Source organism: Excalfactoria chinensis, chromosome 1, assembly GCF_039878825.1.
Source record: "Excalfactoria chinensis isolate bCotChi1 chromosome 1, bCotChi1.hap2, whole genome shotgun sequence".
NCBI classification, from domain to species: Eukaryota; Metazoa; Chordata; class Aves; order Galliformes; family Phasianidae; genus Excalfactoria; species Excalfactoria chinensis.
This window is the reverse complement of record NC_092825.1, coordinates 65274486-65292377: the sequence shown is the minus strand read 5'-3', so window position 1 is coordinate 65292377 and position 17892 is coordinate 65274486. Positions and strand designations below refer to the sequence as shown.

General features: G+C 42.2%; 1 protein-coding gene across 1 annotated transcript in view; it reads left to right on the top strand.

Annotated features, from left to right (window-relative positions):
• The first annotated feature begins 5459 nt into the window (after window positions 1-5459).
• Window positions 5460-17892, top strand: part of ARFGAP3 (ARF GTPase activating protein 3) — a 37865-nt gene continuing 25432 nt past the window's right edge. Inside the window, exons 1-6 of the mRNA XM_072333209.1 lie at window positions 5460-5835; window positions 10128-10246; window positions 11188-11260; window positions 13733-13864; window positions 15775-15858; window positions 17532-17613. Of these exons, the coding sequence (XP_072189310.1) occupies window positions 5767-5835; window positions 10128-10246; window positions 11188-11260; window positions 13733-13864; window positions 15775-15858; window positions 17532-17613 (559 nt within the window). The 5' untranslated portion in view covers window positions 5460-5766. The remainder of the gene's footprint in view (window positions 5836-10127; window positions 10247-11187; window positions 11261-13732; window positions 13865-15774; window positions 15859-17531; window positions 17614-17892) is intronic.

Below are 17892 nucleotides of genomic sequence, written 5' to 3'. Positions count from 1 at the left end.
TCGGTCGTCTGTAACAGTGCCAAATAGTATGCATTTGTGACATTTCAAACTGGGTTGTAAATTACAGCAGATTTGTGTTTTAAAAAAATAAATAAGAATCAAGTATCAGGTGAGTAGATATGCTACTTTAGGAAGCTACACTGTAATGAAGCTAACAAATCTATTTTGAGGTAACTATTAAACACTGTCGGTAGTTTTGGATTTTATCATTTGCTTTTCAAATGTATAGATATACTTAGTCATAACGTTCAATGTGTTAAATGTGCAAGCTCTGAAAGTGGATGTATGTATGTCTGTCAAGGAAAACTTAACATAATTATTCTTTCACAAAATGGTTATTAAATCTGTCAGGAATTACTGCCTTGGGTCTCCATGATGTAATATATTTTAGAAAACAATAAAATCTGTTAATCTCTTAAATACACAGAATGCACTTCATCTTGCAATGTATGCAAACATACTCTTAAAAAGCAAGTAGTACACTTGATTGCAGTTCAAGATGAGAAAATCTGTATTGTCTACAAGAGCCATAAGGATGGGACGTGCCAACAGCCACATTGTGCTGCTTAGGCACAGTGCTCAACAGCTCTTAGACGCTGCAGCAAGAGGTTTATGGAAGGAGGTTCATGCCTTGTGTGGGCATGCAAAATGTACTACGAGGGTGCTTTCCGTGGTATAGTCAAGTTTGATACAGATTGTATGAACAACTAAGCTGCTGGTTGTTTTTTTGTAATATCTTGAGTCTCTTCTACCTTCTGTGAGAGAGGTGTTCTTGTTCTTTGGTTTTCTTTTTTGCTATCTGCTAGCAATTAACATAGTAGTGTTTGTGGTTGCTAGTCAGAAGTTTGATCTTGTCTCTCGCTTCAGTATTTTTTTAATCTAATTAATCTAGTTCTTTATGCTGGGTGTCAAATTTAGTGACGTAACCATAGAATCTAAGTAGAAACAACCACAGGAGTTCTCTAGTCCAGTGGCTGATCTAAAGCACAGTCAGTTCTGCATCCAGACCAGCTTGCTCAAGCTTTTGGATCTGGTCTGGAAAACTTTGGAAAGTCGATTTCCTCACCTCTCTGTTCAAGCAGTTACTATGCTTAACTATCATTATAATGGTGTTCTTTCACCCTTGGCTTTACCTGCAGTTGGAACCTGTCCTATTGCAAGACACTGCTGTGTCTTGTTCTGCTGTGTTTGATGGGGCCTGACTGATGTCTTGGTAGCCTCCATATTGCTGCTAGAAGGCTGCTCCTAGGACACCAAAATCATCTCTTCTCCAGGCTGAACAAGCTTTGGTTTCCTCAGCCTCTCCTCACAGAGCAAGTGTGAGGAGCTCTTGATATAACCACGTTGTCGTATAATAATCCAACCCATTGCCGTTACCTCTTGCAGAGATGTCTGTCAAGTTGGCCTGATATACTAAAACTGTTTTTGCCATAGCTGGCCTGAATATTTTTTGTTCTGTTGTCTTCGTTTCAATTGAGTCTTTATTCATAATGCTTGCAAAGAAGAAAATCAAAGGAGGCTTAACAATTGGTGATAAGTAAAAACACTGAGTCCTCGAAGGGGAAACCGCAGATGAAATGGTTGTGTACTAATCTGATACGATCTGGGTGATTTTAAAATAAAATAGCTATGTATTATTGTAAAACAAAGGAGAAAAGGAAGAAAATGGAAGATGATGTAATGAAGATTGGATGTCCAGCTGCAATAACCTCCTGTTCTCCTAGAGTAGCATCTTTTAGTTTTAAAAATTAACTCTGAGGTTACACAATCGTTCTTATTAATCTTTCTCCCACTTTTCTGGTTTGGCAACGTTACTCATTTACCTCAGAATATCAGAGATTGCTAATTGTCGTCATTTTGAAGGAGTCTACAGAGCCTGCTCCTGATCTGTGAGAGTACAAGTTATTCCTGACAATGGAGGATACTTTTACCAACTCGTTCTGTTTGACATTGAATATAAAGAGCAATTTCAGAGCATAAGAAAGGTCATGCGGTAATTACTGCAGCAGAAAATGCTTCGGTGTGTTTGCCATCTAACAGCTTACCAGCTGTTGGTAAGCATATATCATTTTCAGCCTGCCTTACTTCCTTTCTCCTGTTAGAAATACAGATTCCAATGTGATAGGACACTAATCCTCTAGCGCACAGCTTCAAAAATACCATAGAGGGCTCTTGAATCCTCCATTCAGAGAATACCTCTGTACGCCTGAAGCATTGTCCACATGGTAGTAGGTTAGATGAAATCTGAGCCAGCAGCACATTGTGGGTGCCTTGGGAAGAGCATAGAAATAGGACAACATGCAGCAACGCTTCAGCCACAATATTTCAAGCTGTCAGCAATCAGTTTCTTTTGTTCTGTGAAATAAGAAAAGCTTATGTTGAACATTCCGTCCATTGCTTTGTCAACAACTGAACACCAAACCGATGTTCATACAGACGGAGATGAAGTAGGTCAGAAAAGTGATTCCTGTTCCAAGAAGACAACCAGTAGCGCTCACTCTTGCAGTAGCTAATTGTGACCCCATCACAGAAGTGCAGACTGTATTCTTGTTTTGCATTAGACTCTGAAATGTCCTTGCTGCTTTATTACCTGGTTAGTATTATGCAAGATATTTCTACTGGTTTCTTTCTTCTGTGACTGTAAGTAGTTCAATATCAATAAACCACTGCCTTTCTATTTACTCTTTTCACAGATAAATATACAAATTACATGTTCAAGTGTGAGCCCTGTGGGCAGCACACTGGTAACCTCCCACTGTTATGGTAGTCAGTGACTGACTTATTAAATGATCATTTCCTTATTTCATGGCAACGTATCTAGGTTTTTATGAGGGATGTTAACAAGAACGTTTTGAAAGTCCCGAGTTACCTGTTACCTCAGCTAGGTCACCTCTCTGCATGACCCATGAAGCTTTAACTCAATGAAGTAGCAACCATATTAATTGTGAAGTAATTGCGTATTATGATATAGATATTTCTAGAAACCTGAAGCAGAAGATGCAGGAATTTGATAGCCCTGCCAAAGATTAGATGCTATCATGTGGCCAACATAGGTAGGTTTTGCACTGGGATGCTGCTTCTAAATGCAACTTTGCAAGTCTCTTGCATTCCTAATGCAAACAGGTTTACAGAAGCACAACTGAATATTGTCTATGCAGTGGACTTGTCTGAAAATTATATTATTGTAACATTTTGGCTTTGTACTGGGCAATACTGTTGAGATGGGACTACTTTCAAGATTAGAAAGCTCCAAGAAACCTCACCTATGTGACGAAGTGGTTATGCTTCTCGATGTTATCAGTACAAACAATTCATTATGACTAAATAAAAATATATTATTGATACGTAGAACTGGTTTCAACTGGTTTTTAATGTAGTTTTAACACTGCAAAACTTCATACTGTGGGAGTAGACACGTAGATGCTTGATCTTTCTGCTCCAAAGAGGAGGTTTTCTGGATGGATTACGTAGCCTGGAATGATGTGTGTCTGGGACCATATTGTGTCATCAAGGATATCATTTGCAAGAGAGAAGCTGGCCTTGGGTTTCTAGAGCTGCAGCTTCCACAAGGCAACTTATTATTGCTATGCACAGCACAGGTGTGAGCAGTAACAAATTTTGCTCAGTGTGACCGAATTTCGCAAAGGAAACCAAGCATGGGTAAAGGAAACGAGGCTGTGTCCAAACTGGCATTCTTTCTCGAGGGGAAAGCAAATGGCAGCACAACCTATTGTAGATGATGAATGCACACTTGGAGAGTTTTTTGTTGCTGTGCTCCTTCTTGGCTTAGCATTAATATTCTTAGTAGTAGCTCACATGGTGCTGTTTTGGATTTGTGATGAAAATAGTGTTGATAACACACGAATGTTGTAGTCGATACTGAGCAGCGTTTTTCTCTTGCTGCTCTGCTAGTGAGTAGGCTGGAGTGTGCAAGCAGCTGAGAGGGGGCACAGCCAGAACTGCTGACCCAGAGTGACCGAGAGAGATATCTCACACCACATAGCATCACACAATAAAAGCTGAGGGGAAGTTCAGCGGGGTTGCTGCTGTTTGGGGATTGGCTGAGCATCTACTTGTGGCAATAAAGTTTCCTATCACTTTTTTTCCTCTTCATTTCTTTTTCTATTGCTTCTCTCTCTCTCCCCCTTTACCTGCTCCCCCCCCAACCCCCTTTTTCCCCCCTTGTTATACTGTTTATCTCAACACATGAGTTTTACCCTTCCAATTCTCTTTCCCCTGCCTGCTGGGAGTGCAGAGTGAGTGAGCAGCTGTGTTATGCCAGCAGCCAGCGGGGTTAGGCCACTACAGCCAAGATGAAAATCTGAGGGCTGAGGACAAGTGGTGTCAGACTCAGCCTTGCTCGCAGCATTGCTTTGCCTAAGGACCTGTACTGCACCTAACTCCAAAGCAGAGGACACTCCAGCACTCAATCTACAGGCACCCTTGAAGGGTAGAGTTTTTAAAGATATTTTTATTTACCCAACTTGCAAGAACAGCCGGTGAATTATAGGCACTGCCTGTTCCCTAGTAGGCAGCTCAGCCCTTTATGTCCATTTGTTGTATCACCTGTTTCCCAAGCCTAGAGTTTGCTTTTGATGTTGCCTCAGGTCACGTTTACATCCCTCAAGTTCCTGTGTATGTGCTAAATGCTTTCCTTGCATCTTGCGTAGATCTCACCTGCTGGCAATCAGCTGAGCTTGCAGGCTGCAACAGGTGCGTCTGGTTTGCACACCCACTAATCTGGATAGCAAAGCATGGCCTTGGGATAGAGGCACTGTGTGAGACAGGGCGGTAACAAGGACTGTCCTTTCCTTGGGCTGTGCCACGTGGTTGAGTCTTCAGATTAACTTTGTTTTTCCAGTGTTGATTTTTCCACTTAGTTGCCAAGATAGGCAGGATAGGTACTTTCTTTCTTTTTAATCTTTCCTTTGTTTTTCTTCCCCAGTACTTCTGAAGCTGATGTAATAGGCTTTCTTTTGTGGAATCTTCTCGGCAACTCTTCCTCCTTGAGAGGCCAGCAGCTGTAGGCCAGGATGGCCATCCTTATGGAGCCCAATGGGATTTTGGCTAGCAAATCCAGAGAGCGTGTGCAGGATGTATGGATACCTATGAAGGGTGAAAGCCAAGGCCTGAGGATAGATTTCCATACAAGGCTTGGAGGTGGATGTTTTGGGCCCTAGATAACTTATTTATGGCCCTGTTTTCAACAGGTTAGAGCAGCAGCTCTGCAGCAGTCCCCTGAACCCGGACTGTTATCAAAGAAGATGTTAGGAAAATCTGTTTCATGTGTGGGTACCTGCACTGTCCTTCCTCTCCACGTGAGGGGAGGATGGGATACGGAGCCCTCGGGGGCCACTGATGAACAACAGTACTGAGATGCCGAGATGTGTCCCTGCTTTCATGCTTCAACGTGAGCGCCCAGAGGAAGCGACGGTTTCCTCACGTTTTTTCACAGCGCCACGTCCAAGGGCGGAAGCCGTTCTGCCCTCGTGTGTAACAACCCGGCCCGCTTCTCTTTTCCATACCTCCCCACGGCAGGCGCTGACGCGGCGCGGCCTCGCGTCCCTATGGCAACCGGCGCCCCCTCCCGCCACGCCGGCGGCTGCAAGCCGCGCCCCGCCGGGCCTCCCTGCGCGCGCGCCCGCTGCGTGTCCGCCCGGCAGGAGGGGCGGGGCGTGCGGCGGCGGCGCGGCCCGGAGAGGGAAGCGGACGGCGGTAGCGGCGGCTCCGCTCGGCGACCCTCGCGCCTCTTCCCCGCCTGCCGCCATGTGCGAGCCCAGCAAGCAGGACATCGGCGCCATCTTCAAGCGGCTCCGCTCCGTGCCCACCAACAAGGTGAGGGCGCCGGGACGTGGCGCGGTGGGGGGGCCGCGCTCCGCTGCTGTGACACGTCGCACTGGCGGGAGGCGGGGCGGGGCGCGTGTCCCGGCGGGACCGGGCCGGACGGAGCGGCCGTCCGGAAGCATGGCACGGCTTTCGGTGTCTGGAGCGGCCGAGGGGCGGCAGCCCGCCCAGAGATAGCGAAGGCACAGCGGGTGTTTCTTCATCAGACACAGTCGCTTTCTTGGTGACAGCCGTGGGTGTTGCCATTAGCAGCTCGGGCTCAGCCAGGGAGGACTTGAGGAACTGCGGCGTAGGACCCGTGGCGTTGCGTGGTACCTGGGGCCGTCAGGCTCCCGCGCGGGGTACTGGCCCTGTGGCTGTGCCTGCTTCCGTAGAGCACGGAGGCTAAAGGAAAGGAGCAGTCGCCAGTTGAGTTAGTTTCTAAAGCGAGGAAAGGTCCCCGTCCTTCAGGTTTCCCCTTAGGCTTTCCTCGTTCCTCCTCCTGAACTCCATGCCCAAGAGATGGAGCGGTGTCGAAACGCTCCCATCACGCTGTTGCTGCGTTGGAGCCACGCAGGCCCGCTGCTGCCTGTTGCCGGCGGGGCACACAGCTCCGTGCGGAGCCCGCTGCCCTCTGCTGAGCCACGGCTGTGGTGCCCGGGGCTGCTCAGGCATGTCAGGCTCACCTGGCGGTCCTGCTGCTGCCACGAAGGGATTCAGTACAGTGCTGACACAACTGGAGCAGAGAACGTCTGCTCCTGTTCAGACCAGGTTTGCTTGAAAGCTCTCGTTTGGGTGCAGTCAGATCACAGTAACTCCGTGACAGAGCTGTGTAACGGTGGGAAGGAAATAGTACGAGGAGCTTCAGCAGTGCACATCTCATGGCTTTCCTGCGCCCAGGTGGGAAGAGCCTTCTTGAGCAAAAGGTGCTGTGGCCACCAGCTCACCTCATAGAATCATAGGATGGCCTGGGTTGAAAAGGACCACAACGATCATCTAGTTTCAATCCCCCTGCTGTGTGCAGGGTTGCCAACCTCCAGACCAGGCTGCCCAGAGCCACATCCCCTCATGTTTGACTGTGTGCTGCTTTGATTTTCTCTTGTTCTGTCCTTAATCCGCCCCTTTTGTAGGGCTTTCCTGCCCTACACCTGAGAAAGCAGTGCTTTGGACAACTGGAAAAGTTTCTTCTTAGAAGTCTGGTAGTGTGCTTCAGCTGCATGGTGTTTGGGAAGCACAGGTGCTTTCCCTACAGCTGTGGGGCCCTGATTGCCTGCTGCAGGCAGGTGTGTGTTTGTGTGTGTGTGTGTGTGTTTACACTGCTGGGTGCTTTGTGAGGCTTTTGAGCACATGCTGGCCTGGGCAAAATGATTCTCACTTGAAGTACATGTGCAGTCTTAGTTCAAAGATTATAGCGTGTTTCAATTGGCATTTGAATAGTTGCCTTGAAATGAACCTACCTGCAGTTTAGTCTCTGGTTTCTTTTGCTTTGTATGGCATGAAAAATATCTTTTCAGAGTTGTTGTTTCATTTTCATGCACTACATAATACAGAGTTGGCTGACAGCATTTACCAAACTTGTTACAGTTGTCATGTAGGATGTATTTTGAACATATAGGGTTGTTTTTAGTCATGAAGCTGCACGGTATGGTTGGTTTGGATGTTTGCAGAGCTTGCCTGGTTGGAGGGCTTGTCCTGGTGCTGTTGTATACAGACTCTTGATCTGCCACCAGACTCCCCCTGCAGTGGGTGGCTCTTTATTCCCTTCTCTGGCTCTTTCCCTTCCTCCGGTGGGTACAGCATCCGTGGCACCACTTAAAGGCCCAACTCAAGAATGTGAACTGGCTGCAAACCAAGTAGGTGCATTGTGGTGGTTTCTTAGTTTTTCAATTCTGTTATTACAGAGTGTGTTGTGCTTTGTATATGTGGCGGTCCCTTATGTCATTATTAAGACTCTCACACTCCCTGAATGTCAGCCTGGTGCTGTTCTGTTGGCAAATGTTCCTGCTCCTTGCCTTACCTCAGCAGTGCTGATGTTGCTGCGATGTGAGTTGGACCTACCTTTGCTCTGAGCCAGAGCAGGTTTGCAGTGTTGGTTTCCAGTTGCATCAACAAGCTCAGTTATTATTGCTGATGCAAGAAAAGGGAGCATATCTGAATGCGGCAGTGGGTGAGTAAGAGCAGCTGCTGGCATGCAGCTCACCTTTGCCCAATGGCAAACACTTCCTGCACAGCTCAGTGCTGGAGCCTTGCACAGCTGATACATTCATTTCACAGCCCTGGCCTTAGGCTGGATGCTGAGCCAGCCCTCCCGGTGTACCAAAGCTAGCATTTCTGTAGGCCTTGTCTGTTTCCATGTCCAATGGCAGTGGGCACTGTGAGTTTGTTCACCACCGTAGGTAAGGGGTTTGCTAACTTCCACCTCTGTGTGAGGTGGATGCCGTACAGTTTAATATCGTTTTGCTATGGGTTATCCCTAAGTCTTTGTATGTTTTGTTACAAACATCTTGGTTATGGCTTTCGCCTTAAGGGATTGTTACTAAAACTGGACTGTCCCAAAATGGCTGAAAGCAAAATAGGCAAAAATAATACAAGTGTGCTTGAAAAGGCAACAGGTTATTGAAGTGTATCCTTCAAAATGATTTTTATAACGACTTTGATACCTTAATTGTACCTCGGTCAGTACAGAAAACACGCTGGCCCTGGTTTTAAAACGATGATGATTTTGTAGGCTGGCTCTGCAATCTCTTACTTTATTTTCAGTTCTTAGAATTTCCGTGTTGGGAAGCACTTCAGAAATTGAGATCATTAGCAACTTGAGTGTGAGTTAAGTACACTCCTTTGTCAGCTAACTTACTGAAATATAACTATCCATTGCATAACATCATGGAACTGACAGTTCTTAAAGAAATTAGCTCTTATTCCTGTTTGCATCGCAATCCTAAAAGATACGGCTTTATCTCTGTGAGTCATTTTCATGACTGTCTGGTATGGAGCTGATAGAGACCTAGGCCTGTGAAGACAGTGAGCTGTACTGCTCTGGGACAGCTGCCTTCCAAGGTGAGGCAATCAACTTTTTTCAGACACTAACATTAGGAAGAGCTTATAATTGTACTGAGGAATCTTTAGGGATGTCTCCAACAGAACTTTTCTAACCATGGGATTCTTTTTTAACCGCTTGCCAATACTCAGGATTCTCTTTTCCCATTTCTGCACTGGGAAACTTCTGTCCAGACCATTCTCAGGGTCTGCTTTGCTCTCCTGTGATAGAAGCAGGACCGAGGCTGTTATGCTAGCTTTGTTCTCCATCAGAAATCACTCCTGATTCAGTCAACTCCCTCCTTTTGCCCTGGGAAGGAACAGCTTGAAAACAACCTATTCTAAATGAAGGTGAAGCTAGCTTTTTTTTTTTTTAAGGAACTCAATTATTTTTCTTCCCCCCCAACTTCCTGTATGTCATTGTCCCCCTGTGCTTACCTCAGGGACCCCCTCACTCACTCATTTTCTATAGCTTTTTTCTGACTTCTTCTTTCTCCTAACGTCAGTGAATGACCCCATTTCCAAGTGCAGTTGTGGGATACAAATTCACTTCCTGCACTCCTTCCTTTCCTGTGGTTTGGCAGGGTATGTAGGAAAATTTCTCTGTTTAGTCACGTTAAAGGAGTTCCTAGCAGAAGAGTTGTTTTTTTTTCCCCCTCACCTTGGTTTTGAGGAATAAGGTTGAGGATTGAAGCTCCATCAGTTTAGATGAAAAAGCTTGTTCCTGTGGAGTTTCTGAATAGATGCTGCTCAGGATGACCAGTGAGTGGGTGCTTTGACTGTGGAGTTAGAGGCACAGATGTCAGAAGAACCAAAGCAGGACTTGAGGGCTGTGGTCTGTGCACTTGCCAAAGTATATGAGGTATAGAGGCAGATACCTCTTGTAGCTTTGGCTGAATGGTAGGAGTCTGGTGTGTGGTGGCAGAGGATGAGAAAGCTTTGGCTATGGCGTAATTTTGGGCACATCAGCTATTTAACCAGTCTTGTTGTGGGCAGCCAAATGGTTGGTTCAGCAGCACACAAGTAATACATGGTACAGATAGGAACATCTGGCAGAGTCTTAGGCTAAGTGGTATGCAGAGTGGGTGCTTTCTTCAAGCTCAGGCAGGTTGTGCAGCTTCTCTTTATAAATTGAGGGTTGTTGTGTTGACACAGGCGTTAAGGTTGAATTAAGTTCTGTTCACTGCAAGGATGTTAGAATGACCCATAACACAGCTGCGAGAAGAGATTATGCATGTGTCAAGTTAATGCTCTTTGTTTTCTTTAAGGTATGTTTTGACTGTGGATCAAAAAACCCTAGCTGGGCGAGCATCACATATGGAGTATTTCTTTGTATTGATTGTTCAGGGACCCACCGATCACTTGGCGTGCACTTGAGTTTCATTCGGTAAGTAGTTGGTATATTTTTACAGTAACAATAGGAAGATTTATATTCCGGCTTCTGATGGTTTGGGTCTTTTTTGTTTGGATGCCTGATCAGAGAGAGAAGCCCGTTCTTTTCTTCAAATGATTTTAATGTTTGTATTGGCTTTGATTTATCTGATAGCTACTTGGGAACTAGGTAAATATGTAGGGTTCAATAGCATTTGTGTCGTGCACCCTTTCCCATTACCTGCGTATTGTGTCAGTAGCACACCTTTGTTGACAGATTTTTCTGTACTGAAGATGATGAAAACAAAGAAGAGAGGAAGCATTTTGAAGTGCTTGATCATTTTTTTTTCCGAATTAAGACTTGAGGCAGATAGCACTTCATTATCTTCAGCAGTGTGACAATGTGACAGTGACATAATGATAACCTGATGCCCTCGCAAGCCAGAGACCTACATAGCTTTTCTTTGCCTGCTTTGCTTCCTGAAGTAGCTTGTTATGTTGCCATAGTGCTACTACTGGGGTTAGGAAGAGAGAGCTTTTGTGTAAAGTGCTACCCCCTTTGGTGGCTCAGCCAGTTGCTGTTTTACTGAGGTTCTCTGATTTCAGGTGAGTACCCTCACCTGAGTTACTTCTGGTGGGCATTTGAAATATGTGAAATGGAAGGTACTGTTTGAAGTATATGTGAGCAATGCTTTTAAGAATGGATTGCACTTCAAAGCAATTGTTTTCCATCAGCTAAAATCAATATTTTTCCTCTGTTGATTTGTCTTTGTATATATGAATGTTTCAAAAGGTCTTTCAAGAGTTCATTCCTGGTGATCAGGGTACTGTCGTGATTAGAATTCTTCTTATGGTCACTGCCTCACACTTCCCCAAAGTGGGTTTCTCTTTACACAGAAAAGGGTAGGTTTTAAATACTGTACATGTTATATGCTAAACATGTTTCCTTCTCTTCAGATCTACAGAACTGGATTCCAATTGGTCTTGGTTTCAGCTGAGGTGTATGCAAGTTGGAGGAAATGCAAATGCTGTATGTATCTTGCGCATTGAAGCTTGTTCGGCTTGGAAACTACTGTCGATACGTTGTCAAAACATCTAACTTAAGTTAGTGGAACTTGGATAACTGCTGAAAGATGGTTTTCCATCTGCTTGTAAACCTTGTTAACAAGTGTTTTCCTGTGGCTGTATTTCCTTACCGGGCTTATGATGATGCCATGCCAAAGACCACGGCAATGTTGAAAATCTTTCCTAAAGTCTTGTACCTTTATGACTTTGGTACAGTTGAAATGAAGATGAGGCACGCAGCACTGTCAGAGAGCAAGTAGCAGTGGTTTTGTTTTGGCCAATTCATATGGGCTGTCACTTTTGGTTTCGTTTTTCATGTACTTAGAAATAAGTTTATTTCACAGCACTTTGGTAAGTCAAGTCAAACCGACTGCTGCATTTTCCTCAAAAAGAGAGTTCTGGTTTATTTTTTTGTTTCCATGCAGAGAAAGGTAAATTGAGGATAATTTTTATTTATCTTCCACTTCTGCATTTCCCAGTCAAACATTTCTCTTTGAATGTGGTACTGGGCAAGTGACTGTCTCTGGTGTGTGGATCTGAACAGCTGTGCAGCTTGTTCAGAAAATAAAGGGTGTTTTTCACCCTCCTTTCTCTCTCCTTTCTTAAGTTATGCTCTTTTTTATGCTGCAGTTATATGAATTTAATTGTCAAGTTTCTTTTATACCACCTGGTAGGTAAACACCATGGTTTTAACTAATCACAAGAGGGATTTTTTTAGCCAAAGGTTTTAAGGCAATTGGAAGGAAAAAGAACTGCAGTTAATTTCAGAAAGCATATTCTCAGAGGATTAACAGTAAACATCATTTGATTTTATGTGTTTCTTTTTGTTCTGCTTGGATGTCGCTGTTTCCTATTGTGCGTTATACCAAGAGGTCACATATAAGCACACTCATTCCTTATATACCTCAAATTCATAATGACCTGTTGTGGATTACCTGAGAAATGAAGATAAATGGCTGAAAATGTAAAGGCCAGTTTAGTAAACTACCTGAACATTTAAAAAGTAAAGTTGACGTTTTCCCTTTAATTGCATTAAAAAACAGTTCCGTTTTTTATTCCAGTTAAGTCAAATTCTGTTTTTACTAAATATTGCTTAGAAATACTGTCAGATTAACATTTGCTGTTTGTATTTTGTAATTGCCTGATGACACTGAATTTTGGATAACAGCAGTTGTGAACTTCCTAGCTATTTCCTCGCTCTCTATGAGGTTGCTAGGAAATGTGGCGTTGTTGCAAGTTCCTTTTGTCTTCAGAGTAAATACCTACAGTGATGGCAATTGGGGCCTACAGGGAAAAGCTCGGAAAGTCAACTTTGTAAGTGTAAATGTATTTATAAACAGAATTGCACAATCTTTGTGGCAGGGTGACATTTACTACTCTTTTTATTGTAGTTACCGAAGTTGGATGGCTTAATTTTTTACCAAGTCTAGTATTTGCGTACTGGTTTTACATTTGACATTACGACCTTCAGTTATCTGGATTTGCTGACCCTGTCAGTAACTTGTGTTTTACTGTAATGGTCTGATATGTTCTTTTATGCAAGAACGTATGATGTAATTTGCTAGTTAGTTCTAGGTACTGAAAAACATGCCTAGCTTTTCCGTGTTTTGATCTTGCAAACAATTTTTGTATTTGTGTGTAAATAAGCATGTAAAAAGAGAGCGTGTATCTATATGTACACACACATAGAAATGTGTTTGTTGTTGTTGTTTTTAAAGGAAGATCATTTCTGTATAATCATTTTGATGCTATTGAATCATAGCATCATTGAATGATTTGGGTTGGAAGAAATGCTTATCCAGTTCCAGCCCCCTGCTACAGGAAGGGCTGCCAACCCTCAACCAGTTCAGGCTACCCAGGGCCTCACCCCACCTGGCCCTGGATGTCCAGGGATGGGGCACCACAGCTTCTCTGGGCAGCTGTGCCAGGGCCTCACTGCCCTCTGAGTAAAGAATTTCCTTCTAATATCTGACCTCAATCTTCCCTTTTGTTTCAAGCCAGTCCCCCTTGTCCTATTGCTATCTGCCCTTGTAAAAAGTCTGTTGAACATGCATTGTTCTCGCTAGCACGTTTGAAATGAAGCCAAGCAATGCCTTTTAGAATACCAGAAACATCTTTAGAAGCAAAGCTGCCGGCAGTCAGTTACCTCTTCCTTTCTTCAGTTGTTAGATTCAGAGATAGGAATCATTCTGTATGATTGGAATTGTGTATACTTTTAGAAGGTCCCAATAATGTATTTGTTTTTTGTTGTTTTATGTGTCCATATGTTGCCATAATGGAATTTTCTTCTTGTTTTGGAGATTCACATGGACTTCATAGTTTAGAAGATTTAGATACAGGAGCAGAGCATTTTTCTGCATTGCGGTGTGTATTGATGTTAAGTGGTATTTGTTTTGAAGTTTGTTTCTTATTGCATTTTATATGTTTTGCCTCGTAGTCTGCTTTTTTCCATCAACATGGATGCACAACAAATGACACCAATGCGAAGTATAACAGTCGAGCTGCTCAGCTTTACAAGGAGAAGATTAAATCTCTTGCAACACAAGCAACAAGAAAGCACGGTACTGATGTAAGTCAAGTGTGTCCTCATTTAGATTTCTGAAACACTTCCCATTCCTTAACCACCATTTTAAGTTTCTAATTAGAAATGTGGAAGCTGATTGTTTTGGAGGTACTGCTATATATTGTTATGAAAGGGCAAGAAGTGGAGTAGGTTATTTGCGGCAGATATTGAGGGTAGAGCTCAACCTGATAATTCAGAATGACTTCTGGATTACTCAAAACATTAATTGTATCATTTACAGTAATTTAGAAGAATTGCAGGTGGAAACTTCAGGCATTCTTCCAAATGGGAATTACTTTGTTTCACAGATGTAATGCAAAATTGTATTTGTGCTATTGTGCAGTAAATATTACAGCTCCTTTCCACGAATTACAATTAGCTTTGCCTTTCTGGAGCTGAATTATTACTTAGAAGTGCAGCATTGTAAAAACACAGACGTGCCAATAGCTACCTATAAAATAGTTGTGATTTTTGCAGGGTTTTGACTTGAATAGGTACATTTTGTATGAAGATGGTACTTGAAAAATGGTTACACGATGTGCCTTGAGGTGCTGTTCTAAGTGCTGATGCAGTTGAGGCATGCTGTCAGAGCCTTGGAGTTAGACCTCTGACAGGAAGAAGTCGTTAGTGAAGTGTGCAGTGTACGAGAGTGCTGAGGTGTTAAGTAAATTTGACACAACAGTTTTGTTTTGCGTACACAGAATGAATGCTTTGATGGTTTAATTCAGTGTGTTCAAGTCCATGACTAACTCATTTGAAGCTGATCAGATGAGTGGGAATTAGAAAAGAAGCACAATACGCTTTTCTTGCTTTTTTTGTTTCTTTCAGTCTATACATGCATATATATATATATATATATATATATAAATAATGCAGCATGAAATTTAGTGAGTTCTAATAACGCTATGTTACAATATTATATTTAACATGATTCGCATCACTGATTTCAGGGAATTCTTTTACTTTAGATAGAAAACAAGTTTAAGTAAACTTAATATACTATTTGCATTTAAATTGGCATCAAGTTCCCCAAATGACACTTGAAAGAACTATGTTAACCTTCGGTTACCAAATTTTTGGATGAAATCTGTATTAATAATTTATTTCTTACATTAAAAAAAAATAGTAAATATATTTCTGAATATACTACAGGCTTAAGTGACGATGTGCTATCTATGTTGAAGTGTGCCCTTCAGTAATTAGTCTTTGTGTGGGTCACATTAAAAGAAGTTAATTTACTGGTTCAGTTGGTTAATTAATGATGAGGTAAGCTTGTTGCATGTTTCGTGACCTTTTTGGAAGTGGTCGTTATTTTCAATACAGTGTCTTTTGCATGTATTAGAAAGAACCTTCTAAACTTGGAATGTAGATCACAAGTTCAGGTATTGTCTTGCAGGGTTCCGAGAATGACCTGAAGCACTTAGGTGCTCTGCAGCCTATCCTGAGAACTCTTAGCATCTTGCAAAAGCTTTCTGCAGGTGTAGTAGAGGTTTTGGAACTCTTAGACCAAGCGGGACAATTCATCAAAGTACCAAACCATGGTATTTTCTTAGTGTTTGTTTTTTTGTTCTTACATGAGAATATGAAAAAACTTTAGAATCAAGTTCTAGTGATATCAAATATTAATAATATCACTGCAGCAGAGCTTATACCGAGTATTTTGTTAGGTAGGAAATGGTTACTGGGAAGGAAGATATCACAGACATGGAATCAAGACAAGGAATGTCATATACTCGAATAAATTTGTAAGGGTGAAATACTTAGGAAAAGAAAATCACTGAATTCTTAACCTGATAAAAAAAAAAAAGTAAGTAGTTTTAAGATAAGTGCACTTTTTAGAATACCTTAATGCAACTGCCTGTAAAGTTAATAATCTCCTCCTTCTTCACCTTGATCCTCTCTCTAAACACTTGTAGCTGTGGACAGATGGATGTGGAATGCCACCTGCATCACCTCAGCACAAGGAGGAGGACTTTTTTGCATCCCATGCTTCTTCCAAGGTACAGGCTGACTCTACTTTGCTTTCTAAACGTACTAGAATAACTGTGTGTTCAGTTATGAAGATTAAATCCCTGAAAGAAAATCTTAAACAGTAGGTTGTTGAGCTAAACTCATTTATCTTCTCATCCTTCAGTGGGTCTTGGAGTTCTTCCTGAATGTGAATGACTTTCTATGATGATAATTCAGAGTTACCCAAATAATAGCTAAATGTGGAACGAAACCATTTTTCTTAGGCACACAATTCCACTTGGACTCATGACTAAGCCATTTCATGCGAGAGTTCCCTGGTTTAAATTTACTAAGTGAAAACTTCAGTTTATAATCAGTAAAATGTTCCTAAAACATTGGCTAAGTGGGTACTTTATTTCTTCCTGCAGAATTACATCCTCTTTGGAAAAAAAAATCAGAGTAACTTGCTGCAGGCTATTGCTACTGTTGGTTTTTATGTGTCTGATCTTACCTCTGCTCTGCTTTCCCAGTGCCTTTTGGTGGTAGATGCTGTGTATGTTTTGGAGAGCAATGTTTCAGAGACTCTCTGGTGTCTGATATGTGAAAAATACCCATGAAAGCAATTGTGATCTTAAACTTCTGATAATTAAGTTACTGCTACACCTAGTATTCCTAAATACTGCGACAATGTTGAATGTTGTGGCAGTAGAGTTTTCTAGTACGTTTGCTGTCTGTGAGCACCTAAAACTTTTTGTTATAAACTAGGACTTTCACCAGAAGGTGGTCTGTTCTGAGAGTAGAAAAATAACTGGAGTATTTCTGTTTCCAAAAGGAAAGTGGAATAACACTTGCAAGATCATAGGAAAAGCGTGAACTGAAGCAAGTGAGGGAGAACAAGGGTTAAGCAGAGAAACACTGTAAATATTTTTAGGCTAAGGACAAGAAATAGGAACTTGATACAAACCCTCTTGAGAGGCTTTGTGGGTCAGGTACAGTAAATTTTCAGAGAAGAATTTTTGGATAGCTGAAAAGATAGATCAGAGACAATTAGTCTGTGTGCCTCGGGGCAAGAGATTCCTTGTGTGTGGTATTTTGAGAGGGAGATGTCAGGAAGCTTTGAGGTTTTAAGGAAGAGCAAGCATGAACTGGCACAGGGCTTGTAGGGGGAAAAAAAAGGTAATTTTAAGCAGGTATTATTGCAACCAGGCCTCAGGGTTGCCTGGTGAGAAGGATGTGCCTGAGCAAAGTGGAAAGACTCACCAAAGACTTTGGAGTACTGCCAAAGTACTGTCAAAAAATGGATGTTAGAAAATGAGAAGTGTGAGAGCCTAGTGTGGGAAGAAGGGTTGGTTATTATACGTAAATAGATGATTCAGGTCTTGTGTTCTGTATAAATGTTAAGAGTAAAAAACTTAAATAAAAGTGAATAGCCAGCATACAGTGAAGAAATTCAAATGTAATTGAAATGCACATTGTTGTTTTGTTGGGTGAATGCTGAAATTTCCTGAAGGGTGGATACAGATGCTCAGCAGTGCTTTGAATGCAGCTCACTTTTTAATAAAGATAGGCATTTCTTTTAGTAGGTTTTAAAACTAGAAGCTATTATAAGACTTCAGTATTAACTCATCAGTGGTCTTTGAGTACAGTGCTCATATTTAATTGATGGATTCCATTTTGTGTGCACTTCTGATTTTTATTTATTTATTTTAAATTCAATATGAAGAATACAGAATGGGTATCATCAGAGCCAGAACCAGTTCCTCTGCAACAGAAAGCTTCAGAAAACATCCCAGAAAGCTATGAAGGTACGACTGGTTCTTTGTTAACAAAAAACTTCATGCATTTTCTGATGGTTTCTTTGTTTAGGCTCTCTTTACCCTACTTTGGTGGTTAAATAATCTAACCTTGCTAGTAACTGCAGAATTTTGGGAAGGAATTGTAGGAAGGTTGTAGTAGAATGTGTGGTGTTGCATGTTCCTTTAGTAATGTTTAGTAGAAATTCGACTTAAAGTCTGGTTCAGAAGATTTCAGATGAATCTTTGGGTACTTGTTATTCAGTGGTCAAGCTGTAACAGAAATAAGAC